At 39.3% G+C, this 17,324-nt stretch overlaps 2 protein-coding genes across 2 annotated transcripts in view; one reads left to right on the forward strand and one right to left on the reverse strand.

The window, feature by feature from the left end:
- The window catches only part of LOC137266039 (transmembrane protein 127-like), a 117,391-nt gene that overhangs the window by 49,387 nt on the left and 50,680 nt on the right, over nucleotides 1-17,324 (reverse strand). The window lies entirely within an intron of this gene.
- LOC137266030 (nucleolar protein 56-like) lies at nucleotides 6,614-16,711 on the forward strand. The gene is made up of 10 exons (XM_067801529.1): nucleotides 6,614-6,720; nucleotides 9,621-9,828; nucleotides 10,684-10,851; nucleotides 11,414-11,612; nucleotides 12,380-12,567; nucleotides 13,252-13,403; nucleotides 14,029-14,129; nucleotides 14,402-14,550; nucleotides 15,385-15,506; nucleotides 15,924-16,711. The coding sequence occupies exons 1-10, from the start codon at nucleotides 6,718-6,720 to the stop codon at nucleotides 16,173-16,175; spliced, it is 1,542 nt and encodes a 513-aa protein (XP_067657630.1). The 5' UTR covers nucleotides 6,614-6,717; the 3' UTR covers nucleotides 16,176-16,711.

The raw sequence follows: 17,324 nt of genomic DNA on the forward strand, positions 1-17,324 counted from the left end.
TAGAAACCGCCACTTTCACTAGCGGATACCCTTCTACCGTATGAGACGTGTGCCAGGGATTGTATGTGTACCTCAAAGCCAACAACAACAGTATATGCATAAATGCCATCCTTGTTCTGTTCTTGTATCTACATTAATGCTTACTGTTTGAGATACGTATACAATTACAGATTCCTGGTCAGTAGATATTGCCGCATTTAACTGCATCAGATATCTACTGCAGTAGATACCCATGCACTGCACTACCGGGGATTCCCGTATTTGGGCCCACTCGATATTATGCACATGGGGTAAAACACGGGATTTTTTTCGGTCTTTAAGCCCATGGGATTTATTTCTTGGGTGTGTCAAGTTACTTCCCTTTCCAAATGCGAGATTCTGGCGCTCTAAACACTCTGTAGAGTTTGGGGTGAGTGAGTTTGGTTTTACGCCGTACTCAGCAATATTCTAGCTATAAGGCGGCGGTCTGTAAATAATTGAGCCTGGGCCAGACATTTCGTAGCAAAGATTGGTTGCTCACTCTTTAGGGACCAGTCATTGTCTCCGATGTCAGTCATTGCATTAATTAGACTGTCATCTTTGTTATTCACGTTCACATTTACCCACTGGGATAAACCTTTTCATGATTTTCAATTCTGATTTATTTTATAGACAAATTTCAAGATTAAAGAGTTTTTAAAAATCCATTTTTTAAACTTTTATTAAAATATTGTGCATGTTCGAATCTAAGCCCTAATAATATTTCATCTCTGGAACAGTGCTTCTCTGTATTTAAGGACGGGGCTTAAATTCCCGGTAGATACCTGATTTCTTCTTGTGGCTATGGAGACATAATACTGTCGTGGATACTTACAGGATATTAAACGAGCTCCCCCTTTCATATCAAGTTTATGTCCCTCGTGAAATAATTTCTAACAGTCATATTGCCAGGACCTTCGGCTGCACAAGACAGACCATTATCAGACTGTTTAGACGGGTTCAGTTGACAGGTCAGACAGCTGATCGACCCTGAAGTGGCCGTCCGAGGCTGACCACACCGCAAGAAGATCGGCACCTACGGGTTTTGCATCCCCGGAACCGGACGTTGACTGTGACGTCATCAGCTGCAACAGCATTGGGACACCGCATCAGCAGGTTCACGGTGATGAGGAGACTTCGCGCAGCTGGCATCCGGGCATATCGACCTTTCCGCGGGATGGCTTTGACCTTCCAACATCGGAGGAACCGGTTATAGTTGATCATGACGGTACGTCGCTGGCAACGTCGCAACTGGGCTCGTGTACTCTTCAGTGATGAAAGCAAGTTCAATCTGTTTCATTTGGATGGCAGGACGAGGGTCTACAGACATTGAGGAGAACGTTCTCGCCAAACTGCATACAAGTTCATCCGTTTGGTGGAGAAGGTGTGATGGTTTGGGGAGCCATTTGCAACGACCAGAAGACTCGTCTAGTGACTATTCGTGGAAATTTGACAGCGCAGAGATACAGGGATGAGGTGTTGCGACCTGTGGTATTGTCCTTCGTACAACAGCACCAAGGAACGCTATTCCAACATGACAACGCGCGACCACACACCGCCAGGCTTATCACAGACTTTCTCAACCGCCAAAATGTCGATGTTTTGCCATGGCCATCTCGTTCACCTGACCTCAACCCCATCGAACATTTACAGGATCACCTCGGGAGGCAACTTCGACGTCGTCAACGGCAACCACACAACGTTCAACAACTGGAACAGGCTGTCCACGACGAATGGGCCAGAATTCCTGATTACGTCATCATGCGGCTTCCATGAGGAGACGTGTCCTGGCGTGTATTGATGCCAGTGGGGGCCACACAAGATATTGAGTTTTTTTTACCTATTGTTAGGACTTCATGTCGTCTGTTTTGTTGACAATGACTTTCTCATCAGCAGTTTTGAAAAGTGTAATTTTGACCCCATGTTTGTTTGACTTAACGTCACTGGAACATTTTCGGTTCTAAATGGTTCATTCTTATGTCATTATGTCTGTTTGAAATTGCGCTTCAATACACATTTTCAATTATGTCTCAGCGTTGTGTTGTTTGTCTGCTATTTCAAGTTTTCTTCCCCGTGTACTTTCTTTTGAACGGGAGTTTATTTTGAACTTCACTACGTGACCTAAATCTTGCCTGAACGTCAGTCGGCCATCACTGTCGGGCTAGTCGTTATGTTGAGAAGTGTTCCCTAAGAAGAAGATTCTAGGGAGCATTTTTTTAGGAGCGGCAAACACAACAGCAAAGATGAATGTGAATAACAGGGAACTGTATGTCTCAAAAAGTTTAGCTTAATGTTCTTCATCGGAGGACGAGTTACTGTAAATAATTCGGCGACGCTTTGCGCAGGATGCCAGTGACGCTTTCTCATCTCGGCTTGGAATTCCCACTTGTCGAGATTCGATGTTTATGTTGAAGACTCCGCCGAATACTGGGTCTGAAAACACACCCTACAACCTCGAACGAAGACGATTTCAAGCCTATTGTGTTCAGATTCTTCGAAGTGCTTTTGACCCCTACATAAGAAACCACGGTAGGCATGGCAGTGAGACTATGTTTGTGCGGGAGGACGCGAATGGATGCGGCTGACAGTGGCAGTGATAGAGATAGAAGAGCGCCGCTCGTCTTTTGATGTTGTGTGTTACTGTGCAGTCCTGACAACTACACGCAGGAGGCATTCAACATTCCGTCAGTTTTGACGAAATCAATAACTTTTACGGGCGACGCCATATTTGTTTACACTCATGAGAGGCCTACTAGACGTATTTGTTTACGTATTTTTATAGAATGTTTTATTTTCGTTTTTATTACAGAAACTTGAGTTATCATAGAATTGAAAATAATGCTAGTAACTACAATAAATGAAATAAATGTTATCTAATTCCATGGAGGTGTTTTCGTTTTACATCCTCTCAGGCGTGAAAACGTGAATGAAAATCATGAATGGAACGAGTGATGAAAGTAGTACCAGCAATGTCAAAGTTCACGTATTAGCCAATCAAATCACTCGAAGGTGTTATGACACATATATGTGTCATAACACTTTGTTATGAAACACCCTTACGAAGTACCACGTGGGTAATAAATTAGTATATACAGTGTTAGTGGGCCAGGTAACAACAGTAGTGGATTACCATGTAATTTCTGTTGTTAACCTTGTATTGTACAATATACCTACGTACAGCAGTGGATTTTACCCTTGTACTATACCACATACCTAACGAGGTGGTGACCCTGATACAGTACTAAATATCAAATGTAACACATACCCTTGTTCTGTACCACATAAATGTCGTGTCTTCTGCCAACGGACCAACTGCAGTTGATATCTTAGACTAACTAGTAGTCTCTGAAATGAACATATTTTACAGAAAGAAAACAGTTCATAATAAACGAAAATTTGACATAATGACAGGGAGCCCTGAAAGTTTATTAATTATCAGGGACTAAACAGATCTGTAGAGGGATAGTGTCTTGGAATTTCACATCAACACAAAGATTCCATTAGTGCTGGAAGCGAGTGTGACAGGAATGTTTATTGCACGCACCACCTCCCCTTCCCACTGTCGGCGGTATGAGCAGATTGAGGTCCAGTAACTATCAAGTGTCTCCAAATCTATTTTGAGCGGAAGCATATGGGAACTAGTTTAGGGTAGCATCTAAAATCATTTGCAAAGACTGTCATTAATTTCTATCAATCTTGTGGAATTGAGGTGACAATAAGACAAAGACCTGAAGATGATTCAACATAGTGTAAATGACGTGCTGCCGATGACATGTGCTGTCTGCTTATCTAGAACTGCTTATTATGCGAATACAATTACTATACATCATTGCAATTATCGTTCAGTATATTCTTAGAGCACGGCTAACCACAGATTTGATGGGGTACTGACTTCATCACTGACGTTTGATATTCTGAGGTCCAGTTTAATTCGGTGTGCACATTATCCTCATGTGCTCTTCCCTTAATTGATCTTTAATTTCATTATTGATCAAAACTTCAAAACTCATATAAACACCTCTAGCACAGTCCGGATTTAAATGAAAATAACTCGTTTATAGGAATATGCATTTCTTCTTTCACTTGCTCTTGGTAAATCATGGGATAATGTTTAAATATTGATTCCACTAATCCAGTAAGGTCTCAGAATGAAGCAGTAAATACTTCGATTCAATCTTGAATAATCAAATCCAAAATCATAATGCTTACATACATGTATTTTCAAAATATGTCCATTTAACAAGAAGGTTACGACAATTAAGATTGGTTTTGTTTGTTATTTACGTGGCACTCCGAACAAATAACAATATATCATTAGAGAACATATAGTGCAAAAGTTACCTTTCACTGCATCAAATTCCTTGGACATCGTGTTCAATTTCTCTGCCTTGTTGACTTGTGAACTTCCAGTCTTTGTCACGCCAAGATGTCAAGTGGTCAGAAAATGTCCTGTTTGGGCCCTATATGTGTGCCTACGTGATCATGCTTTGTTAGACCACGGAAGTCTGGACGCCTGTTTATATTATGTCTTAATTGATGATGACAATGTGCTGACATATTCGGTCAACAAAGTAACGTATCACAGTCTATCTGGTTCCAAATCAACTAGTGTCACATGTGGTATTTACAGAGAATATTTCCAATCCTCATATCGTGCATGCATTACAGTTGCCGATACCTGGAATTGATAGAGAAACAGGTATGGTGGGCAGATGTGCTTAGATTACCATGATGACAGGAGAAGTGTAAGGAATTGGGATCGAGAGGGAAAGTGACCCCCGGACTGTTAACAAACTGTCAATGTGATTTAAGTTTGACGGTGGGAACCTGGTATGTTTAGTACAAGATGCCATTGAAGATACAGTCCCCCTATTCCCATTCCATACTCTATAGACCATGAATTCTGAATCTAGGGACTCGCAGAGAGAGTCGTAATTGCAGGACATGACATCGGACATGTTGCAAGAAATAGACCATGTTTCTGCTTTACCTGCGACATTCCGCCATGCATAACTCATAAAGACATTAATTTTGATTTTATAAAATGAATAAATAATCTTTCGCCTCAATATCTTTAACCTCCTACCTACAATACCAAATACTAATGATTATATAACCTCAGGTGAATTTCATAACTGCAAAAAGTTAAATGTAAAACGCCGACATATGCCAGATGATACTTACCTGATTAAAACACAGAACGTTAATCAGACTTAATACGAAAACTGTTTCTTTTGATACATCAAGACTATGTCAAGTTATCCATTCTCCGTTAAAGTGATTTGAATGCCGATAGCTTTGACATACATATCAAGGACAGCCCATCCGTCTCTAATTGTCATGGATAATGTTCTACATTATTTCTCCACATGTAATTAATACATGTAATTATAACAAAAATCATTCTTCTATTTAGAGGGATTCAGCATGAACACATTTATGGTAACAGCGTGTACGTGGTGGGCGAACTGGCCGAGGCACCAGGCTCGTGATCTAGCATGTTTGAGGTGTCGGTATCGAGACCTAACTATACCGACGCTTTACGTGTTGTCACAACCCCTAGTGTACAGTACACGACCCTGTACGCTTAAAAGAATACACGAATCCGTTGGCAGATGACCAGGTGATGGACAGTGAAATACTTGCAAACACTTAGTTACGGGTACAGGAATGTGCAGTAAACTTGGACAAAGTACTGTATGTGTCGCAGCTGATTAACATGCTGATATATAGCAACTGTATCATTATTGTGTCAGCTCATTCTATACTTGCTTGTATCTCTATATTTTAATATGGGAGCGACGTTCGTCCATTCATGACTTGTATATTTTCATGAATGAAATATGTTTAAGAAAAAATGCCATGCGCCCGCCACAAACCCCCAGACACAAGACATATTATGAAACTGTGAAAATATAGACTTGCCACATATTCTACACTTCCGTTGGTTTTCTTGGACATATTTATATATTTTGGGTCTGTGTGACAGATTATGGATAGCTTATACGTACTACTTACCTTCTATAATCAAAACTTTACGAGGGTAGTGGAGACATGTTCTTTCTGCAAGTTCGATGCCTTTATAACGGCCTGCTTCTACACGCAGCTAGGGGCGCTGTAGCCGTCTTGAACAAAGCGTATCATTTGGACACACACACACACGCACACACACACACACACGTTCTCTGTGTGTAAATCATATATATATATTCTCGTTCCGAATGCGTTTGGAATATGAATCATGAAATAGGTTCGAAGGACATGTCTATTCACACAGTCTACGAAGCTCTCTCTCTCTCTCTCTGAGTGAACTTGGCATTCTCTCTCTCTCAATCTCTCTCTCTCTCTCTGAGTGAACTTGGCATTCGCGTAAAAATATCTACGGAATGCCTGAATACATCCGTCGCCTCTACTAATGGACAACATGACGGAATGTCTTGACTGGGAATAATATATGACTGATAATTTATTTAAGTAGACATTCGAGAACCACAAATATAATATTGCGATAATAGAATACGAGACAGGTCCCAGTTCAATCTAGTGCTTGTCCTCCGGCGGCACAAGGGCTTGTAACCGGTGTACGAGCAATCTACCAATCACAGCGCGTCTTGCAAAGCGGGGAAGGAAATTATCCAGTCGTGTATATTGTACCACAATGTACACGACGTCGTGTATATAGACGATTCGATTCACAAGATGGTGGGTACACGTGGTTTTGTATTTGCCTTATGAAAATTGGGTTTTATCTTTTTCCTTTGTAGGTTGACAAATCATGGGATATTTCTTTGACATCAATCTTACAAGACATGGAAGTGTACTTTTACAGAAAACAACGGTAGCTGCCTTGACATTCCCGAAACTGGAATCCTCTCGGGGGGAAACCTGAAATCGCGGTAGTGTGGCCTTGTATATCGACTGCAGGCCTTGTCGATTGTTAATCATACTCGCTTATATTTAACGTTGTAGACGTTACAAACATCATTCCTTCGGAAAACGAGACCCAATCACGTCGGGGTATGTCACGTGACCAACTGTGTTGACATGAAATTTCATAAACGATGAGAATTGAATGAAAATCACCCTGACTGTGTTGTGAATCTGTATGACTTGAGAATTCAGTCCACGAAAAGTGCAGATTTTAATTTGTCTGAACATACACATAATGCCAACAGTCAATCACTCAACTTTTATTTGACCCAAATTTCCCTTTTATGGACTGGACAGATACCATGCAGATGATACTGACAAAATATAATTGTCAATTTTCACCTTGATCTTTACGTTGTTTACCCGTGAAAACAAACATTTCCAAAATTGCAAACAACTACTCAAAATGTCGGGTTTGATCAGTGACATCTCCATATTCCCATCAGCATGTATCAGAATCCGTCAACATTCACAATGAGAGCAAGTTTTGTTCTTTTAAATGTCTTTTTTCAAAAACAAATTCCACTTAAGAAATATCTTTAGTATGTGAAGGTTTGAAACACAATATTACCAAGTTTATGTCAAATTAGGTTGATAACATAAAAACTTCAGAAATGGCAATAATTGGTCTTCCTGTTGACCTCGTTTCAGTTGACCTCGTTTCAGAGAAACAAGATCGACCACTGTAAACAAGCAGAATACATCAGTATATAGCTGATCTATCATCAAGATAACTTTTATTTCATTCTGTTAAGAAATAATGGAGCAAATTGATGGAATATACTGAATATATATTCTTCATCTGATAAGTATGAATTTTACATTTGCTTGGGGAAACCTACCGATCTGCCTATTTTGCTAGAGTTTGATCGGGTTATATTTGAAAATATTGCTAATTATCAGTTTCCACACAAAATGGTTTTATATGATCATAAAGATGAAAAGTATGTGGACCTTTTTTTCAGATTGAAAAAAATATGTCACATTCAGGAAAAGATATTTCATTAAGAATAAAATTTTGCATGGATTTTTGACAACTAATACTGTACGTCATTAATTTTTGACCCGTGAAGATCCAGGGTAGAATATGTCTTCAGCAACCCATACTTGCCACATATGGTCACTCTGCTTGTTGTAAGAGCCACCTAATGGGATTGGGTGGTTGGACATGCTGACTTGGTTGACACAGTTGCACAGATGATGCTGATGATGTTGATCACTGGATTGTCTGATCTAGACTCAGTTATATAGGTAGGCGCCTATATAGACGCCATATAGCTTGATTATTGCTGAAATCATTTGTTAATTGTCAAAACTGTTTTTGCAGGAATTTACCTTGAGTCCTGTATTTGGGGTTCCTGGGACTCGTGCTCTTAATTTTCTGGGGTCCTGTACTACAAAATGGGGGTCCCAGACACTTAAATATTATTATTAATACTATGTTATAATAATATTATAATATCTGTTGCACTTCAGTTACATTTATGGCATGTTTATCATGATCATCACAGTAATTAAACTGCAGATAATAATATAACCCGGCTAGTGGATTGTCTGATCACTCGGTGGTGACTTATTGTTACTTGATCAATATTTACAAAAAAAATATTTGGACTTTCTCTGCGTCCTTGTGGATGTGCTAGTCTATTTTTTTGCATCTGTTGTCAATTTATATGCATATAGGAAGGATCCTGTAAATCAATGGTACTGACTTAAAATTAATTTGCAATTTTCAAATTCCTTTATTACGTAATTAATATTCTCAAATGAAATATTTGATAAATATCAAAATTATATGCTCATCTGCTTATAGCTAAATATACAGAGCAGCCTATAACATCCCATTTAGCCTATTACAGACTGATCATTAGGTTTCCCCAATCCTGTTGTATCTGAACATGCTGCAAGAAATATCCCATTTAAGAAATATTTTCATGTTGTGTATGTGTGTACACATGCATCTGTGTGTCCAAGGGTGGATGGATTAAGGGCAGAAGTCTTACCCAGATGACGGCCTAAATCCCAATAATCTTCGGAGAAGAACAAAGGTTACAATATGGAATCACATCATGTGTTTCTTGGTGAAAACTTTCAGTAAGCTTTCACCTTGTATAATATATCATCCTAGTTTGAGTTTGATGAATGTGAAAACATTGTGAAGTATTTGGACCTCATTTCAGAAATGAAAACAATTTTAAAAAGCAATAAATTTCATGCTAAACACTCATCTCTCTAGCAGTAATACACTAACTGCTGTTCGAAACTTTGACTTTCTCTATGTTGTAGAAGACTTTTTAAAATTTATTCCAGCACATTTAGCTTACAAGAAGAGTATACAATTGACATTGACACATATACATATGAGCAGCGAATGAACATGAACAGTTCTGGACAAACAAGGACAAGGTCCTTATACAATTAGATGTTAACACCATAACGCCTGCCAAGAGCACCCAGTACACAATATTTAGTTCATGTGTTGATAGTGAATTTATAGGATTGAATGATCAGAAATTAGGTGTAAAAATAACCTTTCTACTCTAACCATTAAATCATTGGTTACTCTAACCATTGGGTTACTTCTGTATTTACATGCTTGTCTGACAGGAAAACCATAGATCTACCTTCACCCACTTACTTAATCTCACCTGTAATCTCTACTTTCATTGCAGGCACAGAGTCTATACACTCTGTTTGAGCATGCCTCGGGGTATGCCCTGTTCCGTGTACGGGAGTTCGAAGAGGTGGCGATGTTGCAGCCACAGGTGGAGCAAAGTGTCACCGATCTGAGCAAGTTCAACTCCATCATAAAACTTGTGGCCTTCTCCCCATTCAAAAGTGGAACCAATGCTCTTGATAACATAAATAGCATCTCTGAAGGTGAGACTTACCTCCATTTGCATCTAACAGCATGGGTTGCATAAATTACTCAAAAATGTCCCCTCATTTTGTTACCAGGTATTCATGATAACTGCCCCTCAGAGTTTTCTCTAAAGTTTTAAATATGGGGGTCAAGATGACCTGCTAGTTAGTCTACATTGAGTCATACTTCAGTTATAACTTGCTGGGGGTCATTTTTGCAACATCTGACTTAATAGTTTTTTAATCTAACAGTATTATCTCATTTCTCTGTAAATGCCACTAAAATAGAAGTTCAGATATTTGTACAATATCTACTGAGTTGTTTATGTGATTAGATCACTGTGTCCAGTGGTTTTATTTGTATAAAGCAGATACATTTGTAGTCTAAAATAATGTATAAATCTATATTCTCTACATATGCATAGTCCTCACTGTTTTAACTACAACATCTCAACGTCTATGTGCTCTCTCACTGTGTACAATGTCCCAACTTTGTGTTCACTGTTTGCATTACTCTTCGCTCTTCATTTATACTCTATATATACCATGTTCTTTCTGTACATCCTCAATTTCTGTCTCCACGAAGCACTTTGTACTGTCTGTTCACCATTTATACTCTACATACACAATGCTGTTACTGTACTTCCTCAGTATATGTCGCCACTTTTACTCTCAGTTCACTGTTTATATTCCACATATACAGTGCTCTTATTATACTCTGTACTTGCAAAATATTGCTATACTTTCTACACACATATCCACAGTTTATATTCTTCTAATGTCCACTACAATTTTTCGCTCTGTTTATACGATGTTACACTTCTACATGTGCAGTATCTCCACTATAACCTCTCTCTGTACAATATACGATAGGGCTGCTGCACGAGGACCTACGTCTGTTCCTTGAAACAAACGTTCCAAAAGCTGGCAAGAAGGAGAAAGTAACCGTTGGTGTTGGTGATGCCAAGATTGGTGCGGCTATTTCAGAGGAACTTGGCATTGTTTGTCAGCATGTCGGTGTGGTGCCTGAAATCATTAGAGGTAGGTTTCTGAGTCAAACTTTTAATTCTACTATCACAGTGCATTGAGATTGGGATTGTTTGAATAGGTCCCTAGTAGCCAGCTCTGGATCTGAGATATTACCAAGTACAGGGTGTGGTCACGGGGTGATTGTTTATCATTATAACAGTGGATCACAGCTAGAAATAATCATGATTTGTGCCGTCCAGAGTTGATTGCAGTTCAACATCATAATCAGTTTGTTAAAATGTTGTGTCCATAGGTTGTTTTTTGGTGAATGTGTCCCATGTTTGATTTCTTCACCGGTCAATTTGGATTCTTTGAGGTGTTAATGTATGAAAAGATCACTTTTATCTGCATTGAAATATTCTCATACAGATAAATTTTCATTTTTTGTCTCTTGAAATCACTTGCAGACATCTCCAGCATCCTTGTGATCAGCAGCTCTTAATTTCTTATGTGTAGTGCAAACTTTGAGAACATATTACCTTTGTTTCAGATGAATTATGCAGTGAATTTCAGTGAAAAAATAATTTGACTATGTGCATCATTGTGAACCATCCATGTTTGTTTATTATCACAGGAATACGTGTCCACTTTCCCAGTCTTGTCAAAGGTTTGACAGACAAGTCAGCATCCAAAGCTCAGCTTGGCCTTGGTCACAGCTACTCCAGGGCCAAGGTCAAGTTCAACGTGAACCGTGTGGATAACATGATTATACAGAGCATTAGTCTCCTCGACCAGCTGGATAAAGACATTAACACCTTCTCCATGAGGATCAAGTTAGTAGTCTTCGAAAATATACCATTATTAAAAGTAGAAGATATTGGATTTACAAGATTGATAAAATGCAAATGACGATGCCAAGGAGGAAACAAAAAGGGAAGTTAAGGGAAAATATGACAATATATTCCATTTTTTGGGAAGCGTTTCATCTGTATGGATATACACTGTATATTACTTTTTCTCATATGCATTGGCTAGTGGTATGATCGCAAAATGGAATATCCCCTACATTTTTTTAACGGTATAGTAGTATTATCAACATATATTGAGATTGTCTGTAACATGGCTACAGTAGAGTCAACTTTTCATTTTGAGACCCTAGTTAGTTGGCCTGTCAGTCGACATTCCCATTTACAGTTAAGGCGGGTAGCTTGAACTGGACATACAGTGTATACCATGATGCTGATTGGAACTGTATTCTTCTGGTTATTCAACTTATTTGGATGCAGGTGTACAAAACAACCTTAGCAGTAAGACTACCTTAATGCTATGTTAATGTAATGGAGTTAAGGTCAAATTAGAGCTGAGATCGTTTTGTACAAGGGAACCCCTTGATTTTAATTATTGCAGTCTGCAGTATATGTTGGTTTAGTGCCACAGTCATGACTGCTGCCTTTAAGCAATCATGTCTGTTCTGTCTATGTAACATGTTTATCCTCCTTTGACTTTGTTATTTATAATTAAGGTAGTTAAAAATAATTAAATAATTTTGGAAGGGGATAAGAGTAGCTGTGCAAATTACATTACAAATTGCTGTTTACAGAGAATGGTACTCGTACCATTTCCCAGAGCTGGTGAAGGTCATACCAGACAACTACACGTATGCCAGAGTCGTAAAGCTCATTCAGAGTCGCAAAGATTTGACAGAAGAGAAGAGTGATGACCTGGAAGAGATTGTCATGGATGCTGGAAAGGTCAAGGCCATATTTGATGCAGCAAGGTCATCCATGGGTGAGTTGAGATGTCAGTGTTTTCCATCAGTTAGAAAGGTCATGGCTTTGTTTGTTTCTTCAGTGCCACGGAGTAAGGCAAAACTAAACAAAATTGTCTATACTTAGCCAGAGGTGAACTTTTTATAATTTGGTGACATTCATTAAAGGTATGATGATTGGTCTGTGTGTAATTATGGAAGTAAAGGTCATCAATGAAGTGGTAGGACCTTCTGTTTGTACTGCATTGGAAGCCAGCATGATTAGTTTCATGTGTTCTAGAATACATGCTGTGATTGATCATTCTGTTTAGAATGGGTAGCCAGCATACTGTTTGTTGTAATGTCGGAGTTGGTGACTGAGTGGTTTGTTTGTGATCAAACTCTGATTGGGTGTCATCTTACCTTGATCTTCATTTTCATAATGTTTATTGCAAGTTTGTCTGATTTTGCTCAGTTATTTATAGACTGCCTTCATACAGTTAGAATACTAATGAGTCATACATTAATAATAAATGAAATATACTGAACAGCAAAAGAAATGCAAGTTTCGAAAAATGAAATTTCATCAAGTAAGCATTCATGGTATGTCTTCATGTTTTAAACTTGTCAAAAGCCAGACTTGAATTTCTTTTGCTGTGCAGTATATTTCCAAACATAGGAAGGGTTGGTACAGATTCTTCACTTACTTTGTTTCACGTTTCCAGGAATGGACATATCCCCTATTGATCTAATGAACATCAGCATGTTTGCAACGCGAGTGATTGGATTGACAGAATACAGAAAACAGCTGTCGGAGTACTTGAAGACCAAAATGAATTCGGTGGCACCAAATCTTGCCACTCTCATCGGTGAACAGGTATGCACTGATTGTAGAAGAGACAAATGGCAATAGCACATTTTCATGATTTGTCTAACAGTCTTTTGAATGGACATGATTCTACATAATGTACCACTTTGAACAATTTCAGAGCTTTTCATACTAAAGATCACAATTGGTCAGATTCCTGCAAATGAACCATTTTGATACTTTAGTTATATGTCCATATGGCCAAGTCCATGCAGCAGCTTTTAATGTCGTCTTTGGGCAGTGACACTAAGTCTGTCAGGGTTTTATAGTACAGTTTTGCAGCCTGAAGCTGTCAGTTTTAAGCAAATCACATGTGACCGTGACTTTGCTTTGATGTATAATTGGGACAGTTTTGGGTAGCCTAGTGGTTAAAGCATTTGCTTGTCATGCCAAAGATCTGGTACAGTGTGTGAAGCCCACTTTGGGTGTCCCTGCCCTGATATTGCTGGAATATTGTTAAAAGTTGCGTAAAACTAAACTCACTCTAACTTCCTGACACCATAGTTATGATAGTAAGATCAGCATTAGTCTTGACAAGCATAACCTCACTATTTAAGTGCAGTAGTCTTCAACACAATGACCCCATTTGTCTTTACTTGACATGACATGATTCAGTATTTGTTCTGCTGTTCAGGTTGGTGCCCGTCTGATTGCCCACTCCGGCAGTCTGACCAACCTGGCTAAGTACCCTGCTTCTACTGTGCAGATTCTGGGAGCAGAGAAGGCGCTCTTCAGGTAGGGTCTATCGTATCACAAGGGACATCAGTGGAGTTTCAGGGTCTCTCTAATGGGTTTTGTGGGGAAGCAATATGCTCCCGATGCTACATTTCTGTCTTGCTATGAGTTACAGAGCCACTTGTCTGTCACCAAGTAAGGATTTCAGGGCAGAATATATGTAAAGTGAAATGTGCCTATCAATCCTGGTCAAATCTTGGGGAGTTTTTTAATACATCAGTGACATGAAGATGAACCGCTGTAAGGCTTTAATGCTGAGGGTTTGGTTTCAGAGCTTTGAAGACTCGAGGAAACACTCCAAAGTACGGACTTATCTTTCACTCCACTTTCATTGGTCGCGCTGGCTCAAAGAACAAGGGCAGAATATCTCGCTACCTGGCCAACAAGTGTTCCATTGCTTCCAGGATTGACTGTTTCTCTGGTGAGAAATAAACCATTTTAACACACCTCACACAATACAGCGAGGAATACATTTGAACAAGTAATACTTAGAAACATTGTGTTTCGGACAATATGTAGTAGTGTTAAACAAAGCAAGATCAGAGCACATATTAGAGATCCCATGGAAGTGTCGCTAACAAGATCAGGAAAATGAAAGTTGACAGTCGGGAAGTGGGTTTTTTTTCATGCAGCCAGGGCACAGTCTAATGATGATATTATGTACAACTAATCTCATCAAAATTATCGTCATGTTTCAAATGTATTAACTAACCTGTTATTTATATAAGCGTTTATTAATAGGACATTCTTATGGGACCTAGGTCCTGGGTAGAATTGGCCTTCAGCAACCCATGCTTGCCACAAAAGGTGACTATGCTTGTCATAAGACGGATTACGTGGTCAGACTCGCTTACTTGGTTGATACACGTCATCAGTTCCACTTGCACAGATTGATGCTCATGCTGTTGATCACTGGATTGTCTGGTCGAGACTACGATTATTTACAGACCCATGCCATATAGCTGGAATATTGCTGTGTGCAGTGTAAAAGCAAACTCACTCAGTTAACTCTTATGGGAACTCTATTGCTACACTCCCTTATGGGACATATGTTGTCACTCACTCTTAAGGACCTGTATTTGGAGCTGCTTGGATCTTTGTGTCGTGGTCATTCTACATCAAGCATGTGATATACCCGCACAAGCTTGCAGAGCACAACATGATTTACCTAATATTCAGTGTCCTAAATATATATTTATAGGGTTATATGGATCCCAGGGTTAAGTTAAAGGAAAATCTGTTGCATTTTTCACAGAATACCCGACGACTGTCTTTGGGGAGCATCTACGGCAGCAGGTGGAGGACAGGTTGACTTTCTATGAGAGCGGCACAACACCCGCCAAGAATGTTGATGTTATGAAACAAGCTGTGGAGGAGGTGAGTCCCTGAAGGAAGGGATATAGGATGACTTGGGTGGAAAGATAGGACGTACTATTGTGGGTTTTTAACAGATTGATAAACTGCCTGTGTGAGGCAGGGTTTAGTGCCACTATGTGGCTGGATTTAGTGACAGGATTAAGTGCCTGTGTGTGGCTGGGTTTGGTGGTAGGAGTTCGTGCCTGTTTCAGGATTTTGTTCCTGTCAGTGGCAGGAATTAGTGCCTGTGTGTGACAGAATTTGATGCTGTCTGTGGCAGGATTTATTGCCTGTGAGTAGCAGGATTTGGTGCTGGTCTGTGGCAGGATTTGGTGCTGGTCTGTGGCAGGATTTGTGTCAGGATTTACTGGATGGTACTTTTAGTATGCATTTTGTGTTACCGACTCTTTTGGGAACCACAGTTTCCTTCAATTGCAGGCTGTGGTTGTTCAGGCCAAGCTGGCAAAGAAGGAGAAGAAGAAGAGGAAGAAGGAAAAGAGGAAACTTGAAGAATCTATTGGCGCCAACACAACTGGAGATCTGGACACCACACAAGAGGAGGAGCAGGTCCCCAAGAAGAAGAAGAAGAAAAAGAAGCATGTTGATGAAAGCATGGAGGTCGAGGAGGAGGAAGAAGTGGAGGAGCAGATGCCAAAGAAGAAAAAGAAGAAGAAGAAGAAGGATGAATAATATATCTTACATCATTTCATTTCACAAGAAACATCAAATTGGCATCATACTGCACAAACATTGCATTTGCATTTATTTCAAAACATTTTTATAAATAAGGCAGTTTGAGGAAATTCCTCTTCAATTTCACTGGCATCTGCTCAGCACAGCCTGTTTTCTGAATGCTTGCCACAAAATTTGTTTTGAAGTTTTGTTTGAGTAACTGATTTATCACCAGAGGTGATTAAGACATTTTAACATTTAGTTTGACTATTTGTTAACTATCCTGTACAGTTTAGTCATGTTCCAGTCAGAGTTCTTCAACATTCAGAGCTACTTTGAACTTGGAAACATTTATGTTTGGGAACTCCTTAACATAAGGAAAACTTTCCTTAGCATTAGGTCAAAGATGACTTATACTTTTAATGTCTCTATTGCCTTATTTACATGGCAATTGTAGTTTTATGAGACACGATGTATACAAAAACTTCAATATTTTAGTAAAAAGTGCACATTTTTGCTAAAGGTTAATAAAATTACAACAGTTATTAAACATCCCATTGAGTTTGTCTCCATTTCTCTGCACAATTTGCCTAATGATCTGCTGCCGAAAAGGTTTTGCTTGTTAGGTTTCCCACCTGTTTATATACACAACTTTACATTACATGAACTGATGAAGTCTTGAGATTCAGTGAATGCTGTATACCCACCTCCAAGATCAAAATAATCATACCAACAAAGAGAGTAGTGATATAAATACGGCAATATGGGGTTTAAAATTCAGAAGGGTGGGGTGGGGGGTACAATGATTCTTTCCATGTGTTTATACGTGTTGTTAAATCTTTTTGCTCATTATGATTTGCCAACAAATCAAACAGTGGCCAAAATCATGAGCCACAGGCAAACTGTATCGCAAATGGGTAGCGCTGCATGGAGAAAATGACGAGTCCTCTTACATGCGAGAAGACCGGTCATTTTCTCTATGTTGCGCAACCCGTTTTGCGCTACAGTTTGCCTGTGCATCAGCAACTGGGCCAATATAAAACAATTCCTCAACTCCTCAAACCCTTTCCCTCAGTAACTCGTATTGCTGTATTGCGCCCACTATGTTCGGGTCCCGTTCGGTGTATTTGTGAAGGGGACAACTTCCAGAGTCTTGTCCTCTGAATC

Source organism: Haliotis asinina, chromosome 15 (assembly GCF_037392515.1).
Source record: "Haliotis asinina isolate JCU_RB_2024 chromosome 15, JCU_Hal_asi_v2, whole genome shotgun sequence".
NCBI lineage: Eukaryota > Metazoa > Mollusca > Gastropoda > Lepetellida > Haliotidae > Haliotis > Haliotis asinina.